The following is a 21,857-nucleotide window of genomic DNA, read 5'->3' as shown; positions in this document are numbered from 1 at the left end:
GCCTTCTTGTGTGTCTTCAATTGTTCAACATTTTTATTAATAGTATCAAAGAATTAGAAAATCCTTTACACTGAGAGTTCTGGCAGGTGGTGCTGGCTCTGCAGGGCTGCTGGTTTGAGGGTGGAGATTACATCCTGATGATGGGATAGTGACATGGAGACACAGCCTGGTACTTCTGCTGTTCCATGATGTCCAAGCACTGGGCAATCACCTAATTAAAAACCAAAAAAACCCATATAAGCAATGAGCCTTAAACAAAAAAAAAATCAGTAAAACTTACCACTTCTGCACTTATTTGTTCCCTCTTTTTGTGAAGCACTGAACATGCTAAAATGAACAGTTCAACTCTCACATATTTTCTTTTCATGTGTAGCTCCCAGAGAAGGGAATTTCAGGGCTCTAGGACTAAAAAACACTTCTTGGTGCTTCCCCATTATCAAAGTTCCCATAAACTCCACGAAAAATATTTGAAATCCACATAGTTCCATAAATATGTACCATACTTAGAAGGGTTGTGTTGTGGTTTAACCCCAGCTGAAACCAGGACAGATTGAGATCTTCAAGTATTTGTGATCTTCATGTGAACAAACTTCAGAAGTGCAAAGAACATTTTTATTGCTAATGAAGGAAAAATAGAAGAACAAAGGCAGTGGCTTTTAGAAAGAATGGAGGGATGTCTGCCAACTTCAAATAAATACAAAGCCAGGGGAGCATCCCAAATGGACACAGCAAATTACAAGCAAGAAGAGAAAGTTGCAAAAAGCAACATCCTAGGACAAAAGAATGGAAACAATGGGGATGGTGAGGAGCCTGAACTTCAGAGAGTTGAAGATATGGGTGATTACATGAAAAAAAAAAAAGGATTCAGATACAGAATCAAAGGGTAAACTCAGTGAAGATGTTCAGTGAGGAAATGCTCTGGTCAAGTAACCAGAATTCAACAGAAACTTTGTGGATAAACGAATGGGGAAAAAGAAAGGATGAGAATTACAGAGCTAAATTCCACAATAAAAGGAGTGAGCAGTGGGAGCCCCAGGTCTGGAATCAACATGCTGCTGATCTTGAGTGAGTCATGGGCTTATACATTTGCTGCCAGATCCTTGTGAGATCTGGGAAAAAGATGTACTAAAAGGAAAACCCACCTTTCTAGTGTTTTGAGGTAGAATGATTCCATCATCCCAGAGTCTGGCAGAGGAGTAAAATGCACTGCTTTCTTCCTCGAGCCTGGAGGGGACAGAACAGGCTTAAAAGCATGATGAAAACATCAGGGCAGTGAAAAAGTCATAGGTGAAACAAGCAAATAGTTCCATGCAGTACTGCTGTTAAAATGAATCTGAATGCAGAAAATAATACAAGAGACCTGACCATTCTGCAGCACAGACCAGCTTGAGAAGATCCTAACAGAGAGACATAAAATTACATGGAAATTTAAAATATTTTTCAGTAGGTTCAGGTTTGCTTTATTAGTTTGGGATATGTTGCTCTGTAAGATGAACAAAAGTAGGCAATTAATGTCCTTACTTTGTCTTCAGCTGCTTCAGCTCTGATTCATCTGTAGAGTCACTGTCCCCAGCTTGTGGGACTGTGGAGAAATGTCTTGAATCCACAAGACCAACTCTTGCATTAGGCCACAAGAACAGAAAGTTTGGACTGAACGATCTCCCACACTACAAAGAAAAAACAAAAGCACGGTGAAACTCACTGAAGTCAATCACAAAAGGTATCTGTGGGATGGCACAATGAAGATCAAGGCAGAATGGAAAACACTTGGATTTGTAAAGCATTAATGACACAGCTCCTGTATCAGCACAGGCATCCAGCAGTAGGAACCGTCAACAACCATCCCCACTGCCTTCAATATTGCTATTTCGCTATTTGAGTTTTAACTCCAAGGACTTACATGTTTCATTCTTACATGTTTAATTTTCAGTAATCATGTCCTGTGCTGCATTTCTTACTTAAAAAGCAGTTGATAGATCGAGGTAACCGACTGTTTTAAAACTGCAGGGGTGTGAAGTTTTAGCACAGTGTGAAAGGTGTGTCCCAAGCCCTTGGGCTGATTCCACCCCTACCATGACGTAGCTTTCGCTCCCATAACAGCCCCCGATGACAATGGTGATTTTGGGAACAGCAGCACAAGCAACAGCAGCCATCATGGAGGCCTGGGCTTTCAGCCTGTTGGAATGAGCCTCTGCCTGGAATAAAAAGAGACATTTTAGATCCTTTAAGACTTTATTCTAGATCCCCTCTGCTCCCACCAAACTCGTATTTCTAAACATTTATTTATTTACAATTCTGTGTGATCATTTCTTCCACACCAGAAATGCAGCATCATTAACTGACTGGTATCATTAACTCATACATATCATAAATAACTCATATAATTAACTCATAAGCCCATTATGCACTTATTTTAATACTTTAATAAGTACAACAATTACAGCCAGGTGCAAATGCCTCCAATGCTGAGCAATTCATTTGTGCCAGGCTTTGTCTAAGGGCTGGTGACCTTGGGAGGAACAAGACTACAGAAACAGATCCGGGAATCTAGCGGAGCTTTTACTATGAGGCTTCCCCCAGCTCAGGACAAAACCTACTGTACTTTAATGTCTACACTTTTCTAAAAGAGAAGTAGCTAATTTTCTGGAGTGCAGTGGTGTCAGAAGAATCAATATAAACTATTTCAATGTAAAAAGCACTTTAAATTATAGGTTTTACAGCCTGCATTGCCAGCTGACCACTATAATTTTATATAGGTATACAAGCCTGCTTAAAATTCAAGAGAGAATGGAGAGATTTAAGAATAAAATCATTATGAAGCTTCATGATTTAAACCATCAAGAGTGGTTTAAAAAAAAAAATTTCCTAACAATTAATAACTGTGAAAAGGTAACTTCAGGCACAAGAAGAACTAGGAATTGTTTAAGTATATGGAAGCAGACATGCCATACCTGTGAGATGCTTGTTGGCTCTGCTGGCTGTGGAGCAGTATTTTGGAGGAAGAGGATGGGAATTCCCCGCTGGCCACAGAGCTGGACGAAGTGGCTGCCCTTGAGAGCAGCATCGTGAGCCAGCTCCCCGTTGTTGGCCACTATCCCCACCAAGTGCCTACAGAACAAGACACACGGACAGTTGGACTCGATCATCTTAGAGGTCTTTTCCAACCTTAACCATTCCACAATTTTCACTTTTGAACCCTAGAAATTATTAAAATAGTGTAAAACCTGATGGTGATCCAAAAGCTGTTCAGACACGTGTCCATCCATTTTGATAGTGAATATTCACAGCCTTACCCTTCCACATGGCCAAATCCTGTTACTAATGTTGTTCCAAAATTAGCCTTGAATTCCTGGAATCTGCTTCCATCCACCAAACGGCTCAGAATCTGCAAAGAAACATGCAGATTTTACTTTACTACAGAAACTGAAGTGAAATAGGATAATTCTGCTAAAAGAAATGCTCTGTTCAAATAGTAGGAGACCTGTGTTGTGCAAGAAATCCACCTCAATGAACACAGAAGGTCTTTTGGTGTCTTTCTAAATACTCAATATGCAGAAAACATCCAATTTGTGTTTAGTTTAATTACCAACCATGTATTTTGAGCCAAGTCCAACTCAAAAATTATTTCAGTGTTTCAAAGCACAGTTGTTCATATGCATAAAAATGTAAAAAACCCCAGCATGTGCAGTTACAGATTTTGTGCATAAGAAACACTCTGTTGCATATTACTCAGGCTTTTTTCCAATACAATTAAAAGCCACATCCAAAGCTACTCTGCTTTCTACAGTCAATCCCCTTAACTGCAAGAATTTACCACTGGAGAAGATACTGGATTCACATCCTTGGAGACTAAATCTCATCTAGAACACAACGAAAATAGCGTGGGCAGCTCTGCATTGTCTCTGCTTAAGTATTAGTGTCTGTCCCAACCTCAAACAAGTTTAATTTGAGCTGTGTTGTTTTTTCAGTCAGGCATTTCTGTTGCATGACAGTCTTGATTGCCTGGGGTAAAAAAAACAAAAAACAGGAGGAGGGGAAAACCAGACTTTAAAGGGGTGCATGTTCTCAAGGCAGCCAACACAGTACAAGCCATGCTGACACAACAGCATCTCAACAGTGCATGGAAACAGATGGGGATCAGCTGGCATAATCTAGAATTATCTAGAATGTATCTTATCTCCAGCAGGATTTCAATTTAAATATTTTCTATAATTCTACAGAACTGTTGCCATCCTGCTTTGTTGCAGACTCAAGACAGGCTGGCAATGGATGAGGTAAAAATACGTATTCTTCAAGAGAGAACAATTTGCTAATCTGGAGCTATGAGACAGAGCAGACAGAGGGATGAAGGAATGCAGTCCCTGTCCCCTTACCAGTTTGACAGGAAGAGTACACCTATAGTCCTGTGGTGCCAGTCCCAAGAGCTCCTCAGAGCTGTACAGGGGACTGTCGTGCTCTGTGCCCTCCTCTGGCACTGGGTCATAGTTTAACGTAGAGATAACATTGCGAATACATTCATAGGCCTCCTTTTCTGAAGGTGCAAAATGGTCAGTACAGCCACTGACTCTAGGATAGAGAGCAACATTGATTAGCATTGAATGCATTAAATGTAAACTCTGATAGAAAGCCCAAACCAAAGGAAAAAACCTTAATCTGTACTGTGGCTCTCCAAACTCCCTGCAAATAAACTGTGTGATTTTGTTCTGGATGAATGAGCTGAAAGCAGTAGCTCAAGGGAATTTCCATGCAATCCAACCCAAATTCACAGTAAGGAGAAGTTCTTCCCTGTGACTTTTGTGTTTATCTGGATTAAAGAAAGACCTTTGAATGTATTTTCATGAGGCTGTTGTTACAAACAATATCGAAAAGGGAAAATGGGAAAACAAACATTAGGAATTATTTCAAAATAAGCGGTTCCAGCTTGGATAAAAAGTAAATAAGACGTAGTTAATTAAATATATATATCCTGGAAAACACTAGGAAAACAAGTGATAGTATCTCTCTTCTGAGCTGGTCCCTCTGAGGCACAGAGAAACTGACCTGCCTGAAGTTGTTCAGGAAGTATGCGGAACAATGGAAATCCAAATCCAATTGGTCCAGTCTCTGCCTCACCCCATAACAACACGTAATTTTACTTCCATTTGGCTGATTTAACCAAAACCTCTGAATCTGAGAAGGAAAACCAGTGTAATCACAGGTTCCCCTTTTGGCCCTGCTCTGAAATGACAATGCCATGTTCCTATAAAGCTGAGGATGCTGAATTCTCTACTATTTTTGAGAATATTCCACATACTGTGAGTGAAGTTTGGCTCCTCCAAGGTCCTCAGGAGACACATATTCTCCTGTAGCAGCTTTTACAAGTGGTGGGCCAGCCAGGAACAGTGTCCCAATTTTATTTATGATCACAGCTTCCTCGGCCATGGTGGGCACGTAGGCACCTCCAGCAACACAGGAGCCACACACCACAGCCACCTGAGGGGACAGAAACCACACAGACAGTGCTGGAGAGGGGAGAGGAAAAGCCAAACCCAAAGCCCAAAGTTGCTCCAGAAATGCTCAAGGTGCTAAATCACAGCTTGGGGAAAAATGAACTGGAGATATAAAACCAGAAGGAACAACAATGCTGGTTTGGAGAGTTCAATGTTTACCCTGAAATAACCCAGTGATTTGATGCTTTTCCATCACAGTCAGTCAGGAAACAGAAGATCCTTAAGGCTGAAATGTTCCCTTATGTGAGATAATGTACCTGGCACTGGGGAGGCCCCACCTCCAGTCCTGTGTTCAGTTCTGAGCCCTTCTCACCAAGAAAGACACTAAGGGGCTGGAGTATGTCCAGGGAAGGAAATGGAGCTGGGGAAGGGTCTGGAGCACCAGGAGCAGCTGAGGGAGCTGAGGCGGCTCAGCCTGGAGACCTTCTTGGTCTCAGCAACTCCTTGACAGGAGGGTGGAGCAAGGTGGGGGTCGGGCTCTGCTCCCAGGGAACAAGGGATAGGACAAGAGGAAATGGCCTTAAGCTGCACCAGGGGAGGTTAAGATTGGATATTGGTGAAATTTTTTTCACAGAGAGGGTTTAAAGCATTGGAACAGACTTCTCAGGAAAGTGGTGGAGCCACTATCCCTGGAAGTTTTCAAAAATCGTGGATATGACACTTGGGAACATGGTTTAGTGGTGAACATGGTGGTGGTGCTGGATTGACGGTTAGTCTTGGTGATCTTAGAGATCTTTTCCAACCTAAACAATTCCATTATTCGATACCATTTGAGTCTCCCTTCCCCACAAATAAATTTAGGAATTTTTCTGCACGTTTGAGAGTTGTTCCTAGAAATTGTATTGGAACAAATATTTTTTTCAGAACTCAATTGATCACACAGACCACCCTCACTTGCCCTCCCCATGACATTGTACCTGAGGGATTCCCATGGCAGACATGACTGCTTCATTGTAGAAAATCCTGCCACCATGCAGCTTGTCAGGAAACAGCTCTGACTGATGTACACAGAAAAGAAAAAATGAATTTTAATATTAACTATAAAAGCTGGTGCCTCCTCTTCACTCCATTCATTCCCAAATATGTTGTAACTGAACCTGGGAAGGTCCTCACTCACAATCACACCTGAACCTTTTATATACAGCATGCACTATGGTACTTCTTCCAATGTGAAATCCCAAAAAAACACCCATGTCTTTCAAAAGAGGTTTCATGATTTTTTTGTGAAACTAATTTATTCTACACAAACTGAGACTGTAAACATGGAGAAGTGGAGGTTCATGTTCCTACTTTATCTGTAAAATGCCTTCAGCAGTTTCCCTTTTTATTTAGTTTTTGAAACAACTCCTTAGTCAGGTAAAAGCTTTTCCTGTGTGCTTGCTTTCAGTGTGGAGAGGATGACCTTTTCCATTGGAAAGGAACCTGTGCAAATTCTCCTTTTGTATTAAGAATTGCAAAAATTGCACTTTTAAAGGCCATGGACATTGGTGCATTGCTAGCACAAACAAGGCAATAAAACAGAGAAAACTATAGATTCTGAAGCCTCTCACACTATGTACTGGTTTATTAAAGACAAAAAAGCAGCTCTGCACACTCATTCAAGTTTCTAAACTCTGAGTAGATGCAAGATTAGCCAAAGGGATGAAATAATACAGATGTTTTCTCCTCTGCAGTGATGCCAGCATTACCTGCAGTGGTAGGAATGCTCCCCCGCTGTCCACAAGGTGCACAGACAGCAGTCTGTTCTCCATGGCAATTTCTTGGGCTCTTAACTGTTTTTTCACTCCAATTGGGTAAATAGTTCCTCCTTTCACAGTGGCATCACTTGCCATGAAGACACACCAGATTCCACAGATTTTGCCAATTCCTGTAATTCAATTCAAATCAGTTCCACAGATACTTATCATGACTCTCTAAAACAACAGACAAAACAAGGGGGACAAATTATAGCCAAGAGGTTTTTTTTCAGTAATACTGTCTCAAGAAGATCCAAATCAACTTGAAAATACCACAAAGGAAAGAAATCTATCCCTCTTCTCTGGAATAACCATTACATTTAAAAAAGTAATCCAAATGACAGAAGACAGAACTTCAAATAAACTTACATACTCCTGGTGACAATGAAAGAGAAAAACTTACATACTTTGACTCCCAACTCTTGAGATAAAAAAGGGGAGGCAATTAAAAATTACCCCTATAAAACCGAAAAAGGTAACAATCTGTGATAAAAGAAGGATTTCATACTCTGCTCTTTTAGGTTCTTTTTAAAAAGGAATTTTGAAGAGTGCTTTTTTCATTTTAAAATGAATTTTGAAGAGTGGTTCCAGTTTAAAAAGACAATGTTTGCACAGACAATGCAATTGTCTACGATTTGAAAAACATTACAAAATAAACACCACAGCTCCTGTGTCTCACAGTTACTTTGTACCCTCTCCTTTAACAGGCAACAGCTGATTTGACACATCACCCTAAATTTTTTGAGACAAAAATCAATAACTGGTAAGTAGAATAAATTATTAAAACTGGAAGAAATCAAAGACTTTTTTAAAAAAGGTTTCTCTCAGATTTCCCCCCAAAAAATCACATAATAATAATACAGCAGGGCTGAACTCTTCCCTGTTGGGAGCTGCTCCTGGCCAGAACTGATGTTCACCTTTCCTAGGAAGGCACAGATACTAAAATATTCCATAAACCTTATGACATGCACCCTTTTTCCTTTCCTTTTTCCTTTGCCATTCCATTTTCCATTACCAGTGAGGCACCCAGCAGCAGGGACATCCCCGTAGGGCATGTTGAGCCCTGCCAGAGGGGAAAGCTCCAAGAAAGACTCATCATCCAGCAGCAGCTTCAGGCGCTCCCGAACAAACAGCTTCTTGTTGCGCTGAGTGTGGCGCAGGATGGCGTTTTCTCCCCCTCCTTTCCTCACCCTCTCCAACAATTCCAAGTATCTAATGCAAAAACAAAGTTTCAGTTAATGGAAACAAAGCTGTGTGGTGTGGTCACGCTGGAGGGGAGGGACGGGGTCCAGAGGTATCTCAACAGGCTGCAGATGTGGGCCTGGGGGAACTTCAACAAGGCCAAGTGCAGGTGCTGCCCCAGGTCTGGGCAATCCCGAGCACAAATCCATGCTTGGCGGGGAATGGATTGGGAGCAGCCCTGGGGAGAAGGACTCGGGGTGTTAGTGGATGAAAAGCTCAACATGTCCCATCTAGAGAAGGCCATGGAGATGCTTCCAGGGCTGCAGCCCCTCTACTCTGGAGACAGGCTGGGAGAGCTGGGGGTGTTCACCTGGAGAAGAGAAGACTCCAGAGAGACCTTAGAGTCCCTTCCAGTGCCTAAAGGGGCTCCAAGAGAGCTGGAGAGGGACTTTGGACAAGGGCCTGGAGGGACGGGACAAGGGGGAATGGCTTCCCACTGCCAGAGGGCGGGGTTAGATGGGATGTTGGGTAGGAGTTGTTGGCCGTGAGAGTGGTGAGGCCCTGGCACAGGTTGCCCAGAGAAGCTGTGGCTGCCCCATCCCTGGAAGTGTCCAAGGCCAGGTTGGACAGGGCTTGGAGCAACCTGGGATAGTGGAAGGTGTCCCTGTCCATGGCAGGGGGTGGAACGAGATGGGATTTAAGATCCCTCTCAACCCAAACCATTTGATGACTCAATGATTCATTCTAAGTTACCTTTTAGTAGATTGAACATAACAAAATATATTGCACAGTTTTCATATAAATGGTAGGAGAAAGAAGACGAACTCACATTTTTGGATTACTTTTTCTTACAAAGTGTAATAAAAAGCAAGGATCTGTTATGTAAAGCACGCATTTTACTTTCCTTATTCAAAAACTGTCTAATAAAGGCAATAATATAATATATAAAAATAAGTCTAACAATGTGCTCATCCTATCTCAGCATGAACCTCCATTTCTAACTACTCTAGGGAAGAACCCAAACAAAGGCTTCCTCTGTCAACTCCCTTTAACAAGTTTATCTGACAAAAATCAGTAACTGATAAGTAGAATAAATTACTAAATCTAGAAGAAATGCACACTGCTGCATGGAAGATACGCTAACAGTAGTGAACATTGCAGTGGGAGGAAGTGATTACCAAATGTTATTGTCAGGGAAGCCTCAAGTTTAGATAAAGAATTGAATAAACTGTAAACAAATGTGGTCTCTCAAATAATTTTGGTCTTAAATAAACCAGGCTTTTCCTTTATTTCAAGCACAGCATTTTTCCCCCAGATGCATCATCTTTAACTATAAATGCTGTTTGACACAACTACTTACACAGCACTCCGTGTGTGACTCCATTATCTTAGTGTGGCTCCCTGCAGACCGTGGAGGTTGGAAAAGCTCTGAAGGAAAAAGCTAAGGATTTTGTTAAAGTCCTAAATGCCACCACAGGAGGGCACAGTGTGTTTTCTGTAGCTTTGCTTCCAGCTCATGGATCTCTCCCTGAACAAAGGCCTTTGCATTTTTGCCATCTGATCTTTCAGGACAAATATATAAAATGCATTTTCCTGCTTTTATCACTGAATCACGACTGACTGCAGTAACTGTCTCCTACTCTGTCAGGAGTGTGTGAGTCACCATTTATGTCTTTGCATTCAAAATCCAACACGAAACAAATGTTATGAAGGTCTAAAAAAAATACTTCTTACCAATATATGCAAAACAACACATGACACTATGTTAAATACAGTTTGCACTTCGATTTGGGTATTTCAGTCAACATTTCACAGAAGGGCTTCGGTTAGGAGGGACCTTAAAGATCACCCCATTCTAACCCCTGCCACGGGCAGGGACACCTTCCACTATCCCAGGTTGCCCCAAGCCCCATCCAACCTGGCCTTGAACACTTCCAAGGATGGGGCAGCCACATTTTTCCATGGGGCAACCGTTGTCCATATGTCGAAGTGCCTGTAAGTAATTCTCACACCATGCTACAAGCAGCAACACTTTTAAACCCCCACAAAACCGGTTTATTACCTTTTAACCACAGCCTCGCTGTTCCTTAAATTCTGTTCGAACACATGTCGGTGCACAGCGAGGACACGTCCGTCCAGAACCGGGTACGTTCTGGGGTGCCGCCTGTTTTTTGACTTATTACTCACAAATCGGCGTGGGAGCAGGTGGTGTGTCCTTCCCCAGCCCTGGCCATGCAACAGGAGCTCCCGATATTCCCTCTGGAACAGGCGGGTCAGGGAGGGCCCGGGGCGGCTCCTGCCCAGGGCGCACAGAGGGGCCGTGCTCCACATGGTCCCGAGAGCTGGGACACAACAAACAGCGTTTAGTGACGGGAATTACAGTGTGGATTCTCTCGGTTGAGGGGGAACGCGGCCCCCTCGCCTCGGGCGGGAGCCGTGAGGGGACAGCCCCGGTGCCTGCCCTGCCATGTGGGCCCTGCGGGGACACCCCCTGATGGACGGGGATCGTGAAGGGACAGCCACTGTTCCCGCCCTTCTCCGAGGGTCGTGAGGGGACATCCTGACTCCAGTCGGTCGTGAGGGGACACCCCTCTTTCCGCCCTTCCACGGGGGTCGCGAGGAGACACCGTAAGTTCCTGCCCCGCCAGGGGCCTCCTAAGGGGACACCTCCGGTTCCCACGGAGGTCGTGAGGGGACGCCGCGGCTCCCCCTGCGCCCGCGGGCCGGGCGGGCCCCGCCGGGCCTGCGGAGCGCGGCGGGGCCGGGGCCGTGCCAGGCAGGGAGCGCGGGGCTGCGGCCCCTCCAGCGGGGCTCCCCGGCCTGGCCTGGCCCTCTGCCCGCCGCTGGCTCCGATCCGCGCCCGCCGCGGCCCGGCCGTATCTGTCCCACCGCCCCTGACTTACCCCGTCCTGTCCGGGCCCGCCTCACGGGGCGGCTCCGCGGAGCGGCCCGCCCCGGTGTCCCGTGCCCCGGGTGTCCTGTGCCATGTGTGCCCTGTGCCCTTGGTATCCTCAGCCCCGAGTGTCCCGTGCCCCGTGTGTCCTGTGCCACATGTGTCCTGACCCCTGGGCGTCCCATTCCTTAGGTGTCCTGTCCCCTAGGTGTCCTGTGTCCCAAGAACAGGGGTTTCCCGTGCCATGTGTGTCGTGTGCCCTGTGTCCCAGGTGTCCTGTACTCAGGTGTCCTGTGCCCGGTGTCCTGTGCCATATGTGTCCTTTGCCCAGGTGTCCTGTGCCCCCAGTGTCCTGTTCCCTGGTTGTCCTCTCTCCAATTAAATTCATTATTAAAATATTAAAACTAGTGCGTTTTATTTTTCTCCTTCCATACCCCATCCCATCCCTGGGCTGCTTCAGTTTGCTACTGTCAGTCATGTCATAACCTTCTAGAAATTACTGTGTGTTGCCTTTCAGCGCCTTCATTAAAATGCATCCCTGCCAGAGAGCTCTTTATCCATATTATACATATTAATAAGGCTGGGTTGTGATAATTAAGTGATGACTAATATGTTCGTGAGTGAAAGTATCCAGCATAACATGGAATTTGTAGGTAAATAAGTTATATATGTTATTAAAAAATCTTGAGGATAATAATTAAGATTTGCTGAGCTATTCTAATTAAAAATATATTTTTTTTGTCCTTCCACAGTTAGAGCAGACAGGACAGTTTGGTGCTGTGCTCCCTTGTATCAGAAACTCGATGCAGGTGGAGCTGTGGGAAGTGACATCACTGCCTTGAGTGGCTTCAGCTGTCCCTTGGGAAGTGCCAGAGTCCCTTCTGCTGTCCCAAACCCTGTGACAGGGAGATGAAGGTCTGTGCTGGACCTAGGGAGAGCCCTAGGGTTTCTGTCAGAGAAAATGTAACACTCAGGGATAACAAGACACTGCAGAGGGTCAGGCTAAGTCGGGGATGGGATGTCTGCATATGTAAATAATCCCTTTAAAAAAATAGGGTCCCAGATCTGATTTGCATTTTCAAAAATGCTCATTAATTCTGGACCAGTCAAAACGGGGCATTTGTTACTGGTAATCACAGAATGCCAGGCTGGTTTGTGTTAGAAGGGACCAGCGCACCTCATTCCACCCCCTGCCATGGGCAGGGACACCTTCCATTATCCCAGGTTGCTCCAAGCCCCATCCAACCTGGCCTTGGACACTTCCAGGGATGGGGCAGCCACAGCTTCTCTGGGCAACCTGTGCCAGGGCCTCACCACTCTCACGGCCAACAACTCCTACCCAACATCCCATCTAACCCTGCCCTCTGGCAGTGGGAAGCCATTCCCCCTTGTCCCGTCCCTCCAGGCCCTTGTCCCAAGACCCTCTCCAGCTCTCTTGGAGCCCCTTTAAGCACTGGAAGGGACTTTAAGGTCACTCTAGAGTCTTCTCCAGGTGAACACCCCCAGCTCTCCCAGCCTGTCTCCAGAGTAGAGGGGCTCCAGCCCTGGGAGCATCTCTGTGGCCTCCTCTCAACTGAATAATGAAACTATTAACAAGCACACTAATCTGGACACGTGTTGTGGCACTGATGCAGCCATGAGAAGTTCCTGATGGAACCCATGGATGAATTCAGCAGCTGCTGCATCATTTGGTCTGGTTTGGGGCATTTGTGCCTTGAGTTGTTGCTCATTTCAGTTCACATCTCCCCTCCTTCCCTGGTATAGCCAGGACTCTTTTCTCTCAACAGTTTGAGAAACTTGTGAACAGCTGAAGAGGAGAGACAGAAGTAATTATGGAGATTTGCATAGATCTTGCATTTCCCATGGGATTTAATGTGAATTTTTGTGCTCTGTGTGGTGCAGGTGATAATGGGGAAGGAAAGAGTGGTGACAGAAATCCATGTAAAGCAGCAGAATACATTTGAGGAGGTGTGAATTTCAAAGAGGTGTTGTAGCAGTGAAAATGCTGCATACTCGTGTTTGGCTTGCTGGAGAAGGAATTGCAGGTGCAAATGCTTGGATATGTATTCCAAGTGAGATTTGGGCTTCCTGTTATTTCTGGGCTTTTTTTTAAAGCTGACCCATATATCATTTCATGGATTAGTAAGATTTTTTTCCTACTCAGTTCTGTGAATGTATCAGTGACTCCTGTTCCATTTTAATTTTCATGGTTGTTATTTCATTTTCCGTAATTAAGTATGTGGCTTCCATAAGAGACACTATCTCTAAACTGCTGGTGTTGTGTGGCAATTCCATCTTATGTGATTTTAATTTGCAGGTTTTTTTAAAATACCTCTTGCAGTTAATTTTTTATTGCTTATATTGTGGTGGCCTTGGCAGTGCTGGGTTAACAGTTAGACTTGATGATCTCAAAGCTCTTTTCCAGCCTAAATGATTCTGTGATTCTTTATTATTGTACAGGTTTTCCAGTAGATAGAATCAGTGTTTACAGGCAGGATTTGCTGTATGTAACTCAGGTGCCTTTTACTCAGGCTTAAGTGAGTAATTTAATTTCATTCTCATGAAAGCTGAATGCTGTTTGCACAGATTAAAGGATAAAGAAATACTTTTCCCTGCATTTCAGCCCCCACATATATGTGAGTGGATGCTTATCACAGACAGAAGGTATCAGCCACCAGTTTGTACTGGGAGACAGCTTGGTATAAATAACAAATCCTCTAATTAAAAGCCAACAGATCCTATTTGACTTATTTTAGTCCTCAAGCTGGGATCAGCCTTTCTCTCTTGCTATGGCATGGAGCATCCTTTGTTTAACAAACACCAAGGGGGAATCAAGTGAGGGAGGAAAAAACAGCCCTTCTGAGAGGCTGCAGCCGTGTGCAAGTGTTTGAAGTTGTTATTTTAAGAGCTTATTTTAGCGACTTTTGAGCTGAGCATTGAGAATATATAGAGCAGCATTTAGGGAAAATGCTAATGTGGTGGTGGCTTCCTTTACCATGAGCTGCAGCTCTGCCAGAAAAGCTGAAATGTGCCATTTAAGGAACACCGAAGCTTTGAGGGAAGTTTGAACTCAGCTGGATTTAGAAACTTGCTGGAGTGCACCGGATGCTGGGGGAAACCAGAACACACTTTCTGGATTGTCAGACCAAAGGCAGGAAGGTTCCCACAAAGCCCTCCTCCTTGTGGAGCTTCTGTTTCTTATTTAGATTTTGTTTTTTAATACCCAAAAAGCTTTTAGTGGTGTTCTGACAATGGGGGCCTGGAAATTGGGCTAAATTAAAACAGGTTTTGTTTGTTTACTTAGAAGTGCTAACAGACTCAGACAGTCCCACTGCATTTTCAGGGCTTACATCATTCTAAAATAGATTTAATAGATTCAAAACAAATTTGATAATGAAGTAACTTCCACTTGGTGTGTTTGCATCTATTCCAAAGGAAAAGCTCAGCCTTGTGAGGTGTGCTGAACTGCATTTGATATGAAATAGTAAGAAGTTTATTTTAGTTGCAGGAAAATTTAAGAGAACACGAGGAATAAATGAACCAATTGGAAGATGGGAGACTAAATGCAAGAGAAGTTGGGAACCTGATCCTCAGTAAGTAAATTTAATTTCCACTGAGAATGTATCAGATGCTCCCATACCATTTAGCTTCTTATTTTGGATGGCTTGAAGTTTTATAAATCCCCACATAGAGAGATGTGCAGAGCCAGGTAGGCCTTCACAAACTGTGCCAAAAGATGAGGGTGAGCAGCTGAGTCATGGAAGTTTTCTGCACATTTCTTCAAGTACAGATGTATTACAACACCTGTAAAAATACCTGTTAGCATCAAACCCTTATCCACATGTATTTTTCACATCATTTAACATAGTATCACAGTATTTTTTAACTGTAGTTTAGCCTTCCCAGGTTCCCAGTCTGTTGCCACAAAGACCTGACAAACCCATGAATAATTGCATAATAATTCCAATTGTGGAAACACAGCTGATTTGGAGAAGACAAAGAGTGTGTACACTTGCTTACATTACTGAAAAATGGGAGTTTCTGGTTTGTCTTACTCCTGCAAAAAATGCACAGAGCAAAAAGAGCAGAACTATCTTCTGGTTAAGAGATAATTAATAGTGCATACATAATTAATAGTGTGTACAATTCCCTGTTGCAGGGCCAGAGTCTGTCCTGAATTGCACTGCTACGAGCTGAAGAGCACAGAATTCCATTCTAAGAATGCAGGTAACTGGTGATACCCAAATGAGAAAAAAAGTAACTTCGGCTTTCCTGGGTTGAAGTGGCAGAGCTGCCGGATCACCTGTTGGTTTTACCTGGACAGGTAGGTGCAATCACTGAGTGGCTGCTGAAAAACTTGTACAGCTGCAATATGCAACAACTGTGTGAAGATCTGTTTCTTCCTCTGTTTATAAGGCCTAACCAAGAGTCTTCTGAAGTCATCAGAAAGCTTTTTGTAGGTCAGAGGAGCTGCAGATTCAGTTGCAAACCCTGGTGGATGATTCTAGGAAAGTGCTGATGGATTTATTCCCCTGTGTGAGCACTTGGCGCTGAGTGGTGACACCAAAGCCTCAGCCTGTGTCCGACTGTTTGGAGTGCCTTGAACATGGTTTTGTAAGGCCATTGCTAGCTAGTAATTGGGGAGTGGATGTGGTCAGGGCAGTCAGATAAACACATGGAGGGAGGGGATGAATCACTGAGTAAATACACTATCGATGCTGTAGGAGCTGCTGTTACGCACAGCACGTCGGGGGGATGTGACGTGTTTGTTTCCTGCTCTCAGGAAAATGTTACTTGAAAGAGGAATTGAGGCTAAATGTGTAGTTCCAAATTTGCAGCTCCACACCTTCCTCATGCCTATCTTGTCTCCTTTAGACTCTTAACCAGTTGCTAGTTTAACATACCCCCCTTCTTCTTACAAATCCCCTTAGAATTGGATCCCCCACTCTGAGGTCATACCAGAAAATTTTCCATTGCTGTAAACATCAGTGTAATTGCATCATCAAAAGCCCCTAAAGCAGATGGTCTGGTTTAAAGCAAAAAGACATTTATGCCAGTGAAACAGCATTATAGTTATTAGTGCAGTGTGTTGGCAGTTTCTGTCAGCAATTTTTGCAACCATGTAATATCTGAAAGGATAAAAACACTATATACTGTGATTTGCTTGCCACATAAAGATGCCAGAGTGATATAGTACCAAAAACAGGGAGAAAAGCCCTGCAAGTAGTCTTTTGTCCTCCCTTTTGCACATTACCAGGTTCTTGGTGGATACACTAAATCTACTTGAAGAACCTTATGCTCCTTGTGGGGACTGGGACACCCCCTTATCCAGCAGCCTCCAGGCAGCCTGAGCCATCCTGGATGATGATTATGATCTTCAAGATTCCTTCCAACCCAAGCCATCTTTGTGATCCTTGGGCATATGGAACCATCAGCTTTGTAAGGAGCAAAGAGGAACCACAGCAGGATGCTGGATGCCAACGTTTGTGCGCATCCAAGTAAAGGTCTGTTCATTCCTGTTTACAGTGTTGAAGATTTACCAATAAAAAGGCCTAATTAGAAGACAAATTAGATTTTTAATCACTCTGTTGCAAGATAAAAAGCATGGAGATACATATATATATATGATGTGTATATATATGCCTATGTGCTGAAATGAATTCTCCAATCCTCTAGTGGTTTTTTTATTTGTAATTAAAAAATCTTTGTTCAGAAGAAGGAAAGATCAACATTTGTTTCAGCAGTGGTCAGTACATTCTCTTCTCGTACCCTGTGCACCTAATTCACCATTTCCAGCCCCCAGTTCCCAAATGCTTGCTTCCTCTTTGCCATGGCAGAGTCCTCAGTCCTGGATTGTTCTGAGATCATGGAACACATTTTAATCTCAAAATCATGGAACACATGGAACACATTTTTGAAGACAAAAACCTCATTTCTGAGCTTGGAACTACATGAAATCTGCCATGATCTGTAGAATATCTCTACCTTGAGTTTTGGTGCCAAGGTTCAGCAAGGAACTGAGTATTAAGCAACAATACATATAAAATCACAGACAAGATGCTGCAGTAATACCATAAAATCCTTCTCCAGTTCCTGCTTTCCTGATCCACTTGGCATAAAATGTCTTCTTGACTTCTACTTACTATTCTAATAAAAACCACGGGGGTTTCTTCTCGCTGCTACTTGTTGTGTCAAAGATCCAGTAATTGGTACCATGTGAATTAACACTTTGCAGTGACAGAACAGAGTGCACAAACCACACTGAGAAATGGGGTTCTGGAAAATCACTTCAGCATTTCAATCTCTGGCAAACATCAGGGCTGGAAACCCACATCAAGTAGCTTATGTTAGTCCTGCTGGTAACCACCTATATGAGTATTTACAGCTCAGATGTAATCATGATAAAAAATTATTAAATTGTTATATTTTTGTGAAAATTCTGTTGTATCTTCATACTGGAATTGTTTTATCCTTGGTTTGCATGTACTCCCTTGCAATATTATACGCTTGTTATAATTTTAGTTATTGGTAACATGTTTAGCTTAGTTTGGTGCACTAAAAATTGAGTCTGTGGTTCATGATATTGACACTGTGAAACACAGTGAACAATTAATGACAGCAGAAAAAGAATGAAAAAGAAAAATCAGAGTCACAACACCCTGCAAAGTCTTATGGTATATTTTAAGAGATTGATAGAAGGGCTTGAATTCTCCAGCCTCCTGTGGGTTACCTTTACTCTCCAGGCTACTTGGATCATCTTCTCCCTGATGTCCTTGACTTAATTGAGCTGTAGTGTGAGAAACACTTGTTCAACAACTGCAGGCGCCGGCGCCGCAGGGGAGCCCTTCAGCTGGGCTGGAGAGGGAGGGCTCTGGGATTCTCCAGGCTGCTCAATCCAGCCCTCAACACACAGAGCTGGATAATGCCTTCTTGAAACCCCTCAGGCACTGGGTAGGTCTTTTGATTGGAAATCTTTTTGAACTAGAGTCACCTATTGCAGCTCTCAGCCTTGCTGTTGCATAAAAGAGGCCTTCAAATTTCCCCCCTTTTGTCTGACAGGATCCTTTTTTCAGCAGTCAGCCTACATGGCCACAATTTAATCATTTAAGGTGACAAAAAAACCTGACAATGGGTTCTCAATTCTAATGGAGTCATTTTTAGCTGGTATTGTTAGAAATGAAGTTAAAAAATGAACACAGGCTTTCAAACTGGAAGCAACCGGGTACTTTTAAGAAGCTGTTCTGGAAAACTGGCTGAGCAGTGCTAAAGAAAGGGAAGGAAATTTCAGTGTTGTCAAGACAAGTTACTTTAATCCAGTAAAATCAGGACTGTGAGAGCAAGAACTCTGTAGCTGGACATGGCAACTTGCTGGTTCCAGACCTGGCCCATCACTTAATCACCTCATCTTGGTTTCCGCTGGTTTTGGTGCTGGATGAGGAGTATCTATGAGTAAGGCTGAATATACCCATGATATGGGAAAAACGAGATGGAGCAGCAGTTTTGCTGCTGGCAGGTGTCACTGAGAGCTTCCCGTGGCACTTGAGGCTGGGGCACTGACTGTGCAGTTCTCTTTGCCCTCCCAGTAAATCCAGTCCAAACTGGTGACCCAGGGAACAAACAGGGAACTTTGGAACATTCAAAGAGAGATGTTATAGAAAGCCCAGAAACCATGGCTGAGATAAGAATTTAGCAGAGGGAATTTTTCCACAAAAACCTCCAAGAGATTTACAGTTGTCATGTTTTTAGCTTGGAAAATACAATCCAACTCTCTCATTTTCAGGTCTCTGACCATTATCCTCTGGTCTCAGCAGAAGAGGAGAGGTGTAATTAACAGATTCATTAATGCCAGAGTAATAATTATGAACTGCAGGAGTGGCAGGAATGCTTATTGTAGAACTGAATTCTGATTTTTCAGAACTCAGGAGAAACGTAGGGAAAAGTAAAAAAATTAGTGAAAAATATTATTTAATCTGAATCTAAAAATGCCAATATGTTTAAAAAAGAGGAAATGTAGCAGGTAGCTTACACAGTGTGTCTGTACATAAATTTCAATTATAACAGTACTTAAAATTATGTATTTTTATTTCTTTCCTTGCCACAACATTATCAGAACCTGTCTGCTATGAAGGGCACCAGGGCGGAGGGTTTGGGGTGGCACCAGGGCTGCGGCTGGAAGAGCCCGTGGCCCTTCCTGTCCCTCCTGAGCTCACCTGTGTGAGAACAGCCCCGGGCAGCGGGTGGGACAGACGGGAGGGCTCCGTGCCCGGCCCATCGCCTCACTGCGGCACTGCCCCTGCTTATTTGCTCTCTGTATCACTTCTCCCCAGGAGCTCAGAGGAATCAGCAAATCTCCCCCAGCAGAGCTACGAATCCCCAGTCCAGTTCATTCAGGCGCAGCGGGACCGCCGGGAATTAATCCGAGGGGGAATGCTGTGAATTCCTGCGCTCTCTTTCTTTGCTGGGCGCAGCTGGTGGCGGGGCCACTGCCAGATGAAAGCAGGGCTGTCAGCTCCCAGCAGCCTGGCTCCAGCTGCATTCCAGGGCACGGACTGGCCTCAGCTGGTCCCCGGGTGCCGCTTCCCTCTGCCAGGTTAGACACAGAAGGAGTACAAATTCCATACACCTCACTTTTCTAACTTTCAGTCTGTTTTTTGGAGTTACCAAATTCTCTGAGACAAAGCTAGAACTGAGCTATTTTTGAATGCTAGGCCACAGCATCACAGACCCCAGGGATGGGAGTATTTATTGACAGCCCATCATCTTACCACTTTGGAGTTGTTCTTTTTCTGATCTTCAATTCTCTAACTGAGATTTCCATGATGTAACAGGGAAGCTATTCTTAAAGGGCTTTTCATAGGGAATTCTGTTTTCTTTAGGATGTCAGTGCTTAGTTACTGGAACGCTGGCATGGGTTGCCCAGAGAAGCTGTGGCTGCTCCATCCCTGGAAATGTCCAAGGCCAGGTTGGATGGGGCTTGGAGCAGCCTGGTCTAGTGGAAGGTGTCCCTGCCCATGGCAGGGGGTGGGACTGGATGAGCTTTAAGGTCCCTCCCTACCCAAACCATTCTATGAGTCTACAATTCTATACATTTGGGATTTGAAGATTTATTTACATTTTAACATATATAATTCCAAAATTATATTTCATTGCTATTTTGTCACTCTGCAGCTATTTTTTCTTTCTGTCTTTGATTTAAAAGGCCATTTCATGGCCCCTTCAGCACCAGTCTTTGCAGAACAAAACATTTACCACACAGCCCCTTGTGCCGGGGTGGCACAAGGCTGGGGATGAGCAGCTGGAGATGTAAAGGTGTTGTACCCACTGCTGCCATTGAAAACTCTCTCATGAAACACAATCTGGGGGGAGGGAAAAATAAGCATTGGGATGAGATGAATGACATGGGGGAAGAGATTTTTAAATCAGCATTGCCACTGTTTTTGTGCATTTCTGCTGTATCCTCAGTGTCCTCAGGCTCCTGAACTTTTTGGCTGGGAAGAACGGAACAGGCCTGTTTGCTATTCATTATCTTTTTGTGCTTTCTTCGGTGTTCCTGAATATATTTATCTTGTACATGCATATGTAAAAACTTCTTATTCTAGTTATTTTTTACTTTCTGTCCTAAGGCTTGTGTTCCTACTAGTGAGGACATGCTGGAGACTAAGCAGGCATTGTTTAAACACTTCCCGTCTTGCTCCACGGGGACACTTCAATCTGTCTTGCTAAAGAAAAAAAAGAGATTAATCATTCTTGGTTTTTGTTTTTTTAGAATACTTGATTCTGACAGTGAAACAAATTTGTGTGGCTTAACTGTGTTGCAGACACTGTTGCTTGAGTCATACCATCTTATTTTATCCAAGTTCTTCGAAATAACTCTCTGAAAGGTCAATCTTACTTTAGTAATCGGGATTTTGGGGGTTTGGTAGGAACAATCTAGTTTCAAATAATTAACCTGGACAGCATGTTGTTCAAGGAAAGAAAAATAAATCCCCCATTTCTCTGCTTTCCTCTATGCACAGGTTACCAAGCCCGGGGGTCTCGGAGTGCAGGTGAACACTGCTCACCTGTTTACTCCTCTGGAGAGGTGAGGAATGATCAGAATATGCAACTCCTTCTGCACAGTGGAGGAATTATTTACTGCAGATACAGACTGACAATAAATTAGTACACCCCCAAGAGTCTGGAAGGAACAGAGGAGGAACAGTGAGTCACTCCTGAGTCATAGAGCCTCCCCGGATTTATCCTGGGATGATGTACTGCACGCACCACTCCTTGATCTGGTCTGTCTCGAAAGGACAACCCTGAATATAATTGTGGAAAAATAAATGCTAGCAGCAATCATTCCTTGGCAGCAGCAGACTTTATTATGTTTTGTAAGAGCCTCCCTGTATCAGGTCAGTATTTTGATAAGAAATAGTGAAAAAAAAAGCAGAGCAGGTTGGTTTGGCTGCTCAGTCAGTCTGCAGTCAGGGGCTGTCAGATCACCCCTCTGCAGCCCTTGGCATGAGTCAGGGGGGCTTTTTGTGATGGTTTTGGGGAACAATCAGAGATCCCTGCATT

At 43.7% G+C, this 21,857-nt stretch overlaps 1 protein-coding gene and 1 long non-coding RNA gene across 3 annotated transcripts; one reads left to right on the top strand and one right to left on the bottom strand.

Moving 5' to 3' along the window:
* Window positions 1-11: 11 nt before the first annotated feature.
* On the bottom strand, window positions 12-11,500 carry LOC113972842 (methylcrotonoyl-CoA carboxylase beta chain, mitochondrial-like). Its single transcript, XM_027694312.1, has 13 exons — window positions 11,311-11,500; window positions 10,470-10,749; window positions 8,241-8,437; window positions 7,178-7,356; window positions 6,407-6,487; window positions 5,294-5,472; window positions 4,374-4,566; window positions 3,294-3,385; window positions 2,952-3,108; window positions 2,073-2,195; window positions 1,522-1,667; window positions 1,143-1,224; window positions 12-211 (listed from the first exon to the last, which is right to left on the bottom strand). The coding sequence occupies exons 1-13, from the start codon at window positions 11,483-11,485 to the stop codon at window positions 128-130; spliced, it is 1,968 nt and encodes a 655-aa protein (XP_027550113.1). The 5' UTR covers window positions 11,486-11,500; the 3' UTR covers window positions 12-127.
* Window positions 10,781-19,469, top strand: LOC113972843. 2 transcript variants are annotated; one of them, XR_003536034.1, is made up of 4 exons: window positions 10,781-11,035; window positions 14,803-14,893; window positions 15,460-15,527; window positions 16,558-19,469. It is a non-coding gene; the product is annotated as an uncharacterized LOC113972843 (long non-coding RNA). The 2 variants fall into 2 exon arrangements; XR_003536033.1 differs by lacking the exon at window positions 10,781-11,035 and having other exon boundaries at window positions 12,831-14,893.
* The last annotated feature ends 2,388 nt before the right edge of the window (window positions 19,470-21,857 follow it).

Source organism: Neopelma chrysocephalum, unplaced genomic scaffold (genome assembly GCF_003984885.1).
Source record: "Neopelma chrysocephalum unplaced genomic scaffold, ASM398488v2 Primary Assembly neopelma1_97, whole genome shotgun sequence".
NCBI lineage: Eukaryota > Metazoa > Chordata > Aves > Passeriformes > Pipridae > Neopelma > Neopelma chrysocephalum.
This window is presented reverse-complemented; position numbering and strand designations above follow the sequence as displayed.

Coding starts and splice junctions, on each gene's coding strand:
- LOC113972842 (XM_027694312.1), bottom strand. CDS start 11,485: ATGGGACGCCCAGGGGTCAGGACACATGTGGCACAGGACACACGGGGC. Junction 5,473..6,406: donor CTGCCATGGGAATCCCTCAG/GTACAATGTCAT, acceptor CTGTCCCCTCAG/GTGGCTGTGGTGTGTGGCTC. Junction 2,196..2,951: donor AGCCAACAAGCATCTCACAG/GTATGGCATGTC, acceptor TTTTTATTCCAG/GCAGAGGCTCATTCCAACAG.